The 2,118-nt window shown below is 59.8% G+C and overlaps 1 protein-coding gene across 1 annotated transcript; it reads right to left on the bottom strand.

Moving 5' to 3' along the window:
* Positions 1–252: 252 nt before the first annotated feature.
* Positions 253–2,112, bottom strand: LOC132813241 (myocyte-specific enhancer factor 2A-like). Its single transcript, XM_060823107.1, has 2 exons — positions 2,006–2,112; positions 253–698 (listed from the first exon to the last, which is right to left on the bottom strand). The coding sequence occupies exon 2, from the start codon at positions 695–697 to the stop codon at positions 380–382; it is 318 nt and encodes a 105-aa protein (XP_060679090.1). The 5' UTR covers position 698; positions 2,006–2,112; the 3' UTR covers positions 253–379.
* Positions 2,113–2,118: the final 6 nt, after the last annotated feature.

Below are 2,118 nucleotides of genomic sequence, written 5' to 3'. Positions count from 1 at the left end.
GAGGGTGTGGGTGTGGGGAGGGTGTGAGGGAGGGGGAGGGGAGGGTGTGGGTGTGGGGAGGGTGTGAGGGTGGGAAGGGGAGGGTGTGGGTGTGGGAGGGTGTGGGTGTGGGGAGGGTGTGAGGGAGGGGGAGGGGAGGGTGTGGGTGTGGGGAGGGTGTGAGGGAGGGGGAGGGGAGGGTGTGAGGGAGGGGGAGGGGAGGGTGTGGGTGTGGGGAGGGTGTGAGGGTGGGAAGGGGAGGGTGTGGGTGTGGGGAGGGTGTGAGGGTGGGGGAGGGGAGGGTGTGGGTGTGGGGAGGGTGTGAGGGTGGGAAGGGGAGGGTGTGGGTGTGGGGAGGGTGTGAGGGTGGGGAGGGGAGGGTGTGGGTGTGGGGAGGGGGTTAGGTCACCCACGCGTCCATTCTCATGCGTTTGACGGTGGGGTCGTCAGTGGGCTCTCCGAGGGGCACTGCCAGGGTCCCCACGGGGGTCAGGTAGTCCCTGACATCCTCCCGGTCGGTACCCTCGAAGGAGCTGCTGTTACTGGTGAGGCTGTCCACTGGCGAGCGGCCTGTTTCCGTGCCCACAGCCTGCCGTAGTAGGCCCGAGGGGCTCCTGTGCTCCCGGGTGGGAGAGACTGGCTCCAACTTGACGTGGACCTCCTCACAGCTGCTCACTGTCAGGGTGGAGAGCTGGGGGAGCTGGCTCCCTGGGGACATACTGCAGGGAGACAACACACAGGGTCAGGGTCACACTGTATCACCCCACAGCACAGACAACACAGGGCTCCCTCTACACTGTCCCCCCCATCACACACTCCCAGGGACAGGAACAGCACGGGGTTAGATACAGAGTAAAGCTCCCTCTACACTGTCCCCCATCAAACACTCCCAGGACAGGGACAGCACGGGATTAGATACAGAGTAAAGCTCTCTCTACACTGTCCCCCCATCAAACATTGCTATGGGCGGCACGGTGGCACAGTGGTTAGCACTGCTGCCTCACAGCGCCTGAAGACCCGGGTTCAATTCCCGACTCAGGCGACTGACTGTGTGGAGTTTGCACGTTCTCCCCGTGTCTGCGTGGGTTTCCTCCGGGTGCTCCGGTTTCCTCCCACAGTCCAAAGATGTGCGGGGTCAGGTGAATTGGCCATGCTAAATTGCCCGTAGTGTTAGGTAAGGGGTATGGGTGGGTTTCGCTTCGGCGGGTCGGTGTGGACTTGTTGGGCCGAAGGGCCTGTTTCCACACTGTAAGTCTAATCTAAAAAAAAATTCCCAGGACAGGGACAGCACGGGGTTAGATACAGAGTAAAGCTCCCTCTACATTGTCCCCCATCAAACACTCCCAGGACAGGGACAGCACAGGGTTAGATACAGAGTAAAGCTCCCTCTACACTGTCCCCATCAAACACTCCCAGGACAGGGACAGCACAGGGTTAGATACAGAGTAAAGCTCCCCCTACACTGTCCCCCCATCACACACTCCCAGGGACAGGGACAGCACGGGGTTAGATACAGAGTAAAGCTCCCTCTACACTGTCCCCCCCATCAAACATTCCCAGGGACAGGGACAGCACGGGGTTAGATACAGAGTAAAGCTCCCTCTACACTGTCCCCCATCAAACACTCCAGGACAGGGACAGCACGGGATTAGATACAGAGTAAAGCTCCCTCTACACTGTCGCCCCATCAAACATTCCCAGGACAGGGACAGCACGGGGTTAGATACAGAGTAAAGCTCCCTCTACACTGTCCCCCCATCAAACACTCCCAGGGACAGGGACAGCACGGGGTTAGATACAGAGTAAAGCTCCCTCTACACTGTCCTCCCATCAAACATTCCCAGGACAGGGACAGCACGGGGTTAGATACAGGGTAAAGCTCCCTCTACACTGTCCCCCCATCAAACACTCCCAGGACAGGGACAGCACGGGGTTAGATACTGAGTAAAGCTCCCTGTACCCCATCACTCCATGTTTAATGCCAATCCCCCCCTCCCACACAGAGCGGACCCCCTCCCATACTCACAACAAGTTGCTGAGTGTGGCCGGTGCCAACTGCTGCCACGTGGTGAGGTTCCCGAGAGACAGCCCGCCCGCGGAGTTAAACGGCTGTAACCCCGTGAGGTCAGCACTGGGCAA

Source organism: Hemiscyllium ocellatum, unplaced genomic scaffold (genome assembly GCF_020745735.1).
Source record: "Hemiscyllium ocellatum isolate sHemOce1 unplaced genomic scaffold, sHemOce1.pat.X.cur. scaffold_3548_pat_ctg1, whole genome shotgun sequence".
Taxonomy (NCBI): Eukaryota; Metazoa; Chordata; class Chondrichthyes; order Orectolobiformes; family Hemiscylliidae; genus Hemiscyllium; species Hemiscyllium ocellatum.
Note: the sequence above shows the minus strand (reverse complement) of the source record. Positions and strands in the feature narration are given on the sequence as shown.

Excerpts from the sequence above, each read along its gene's own strand:
- LOC132813241 (XM_060823107.1), bottom strand. The coding sequence starts at position 697 with ATGTCCCCAGGGAGCCAGCTCCCCCAGCTCTCCACCCTGACAGTGAGC.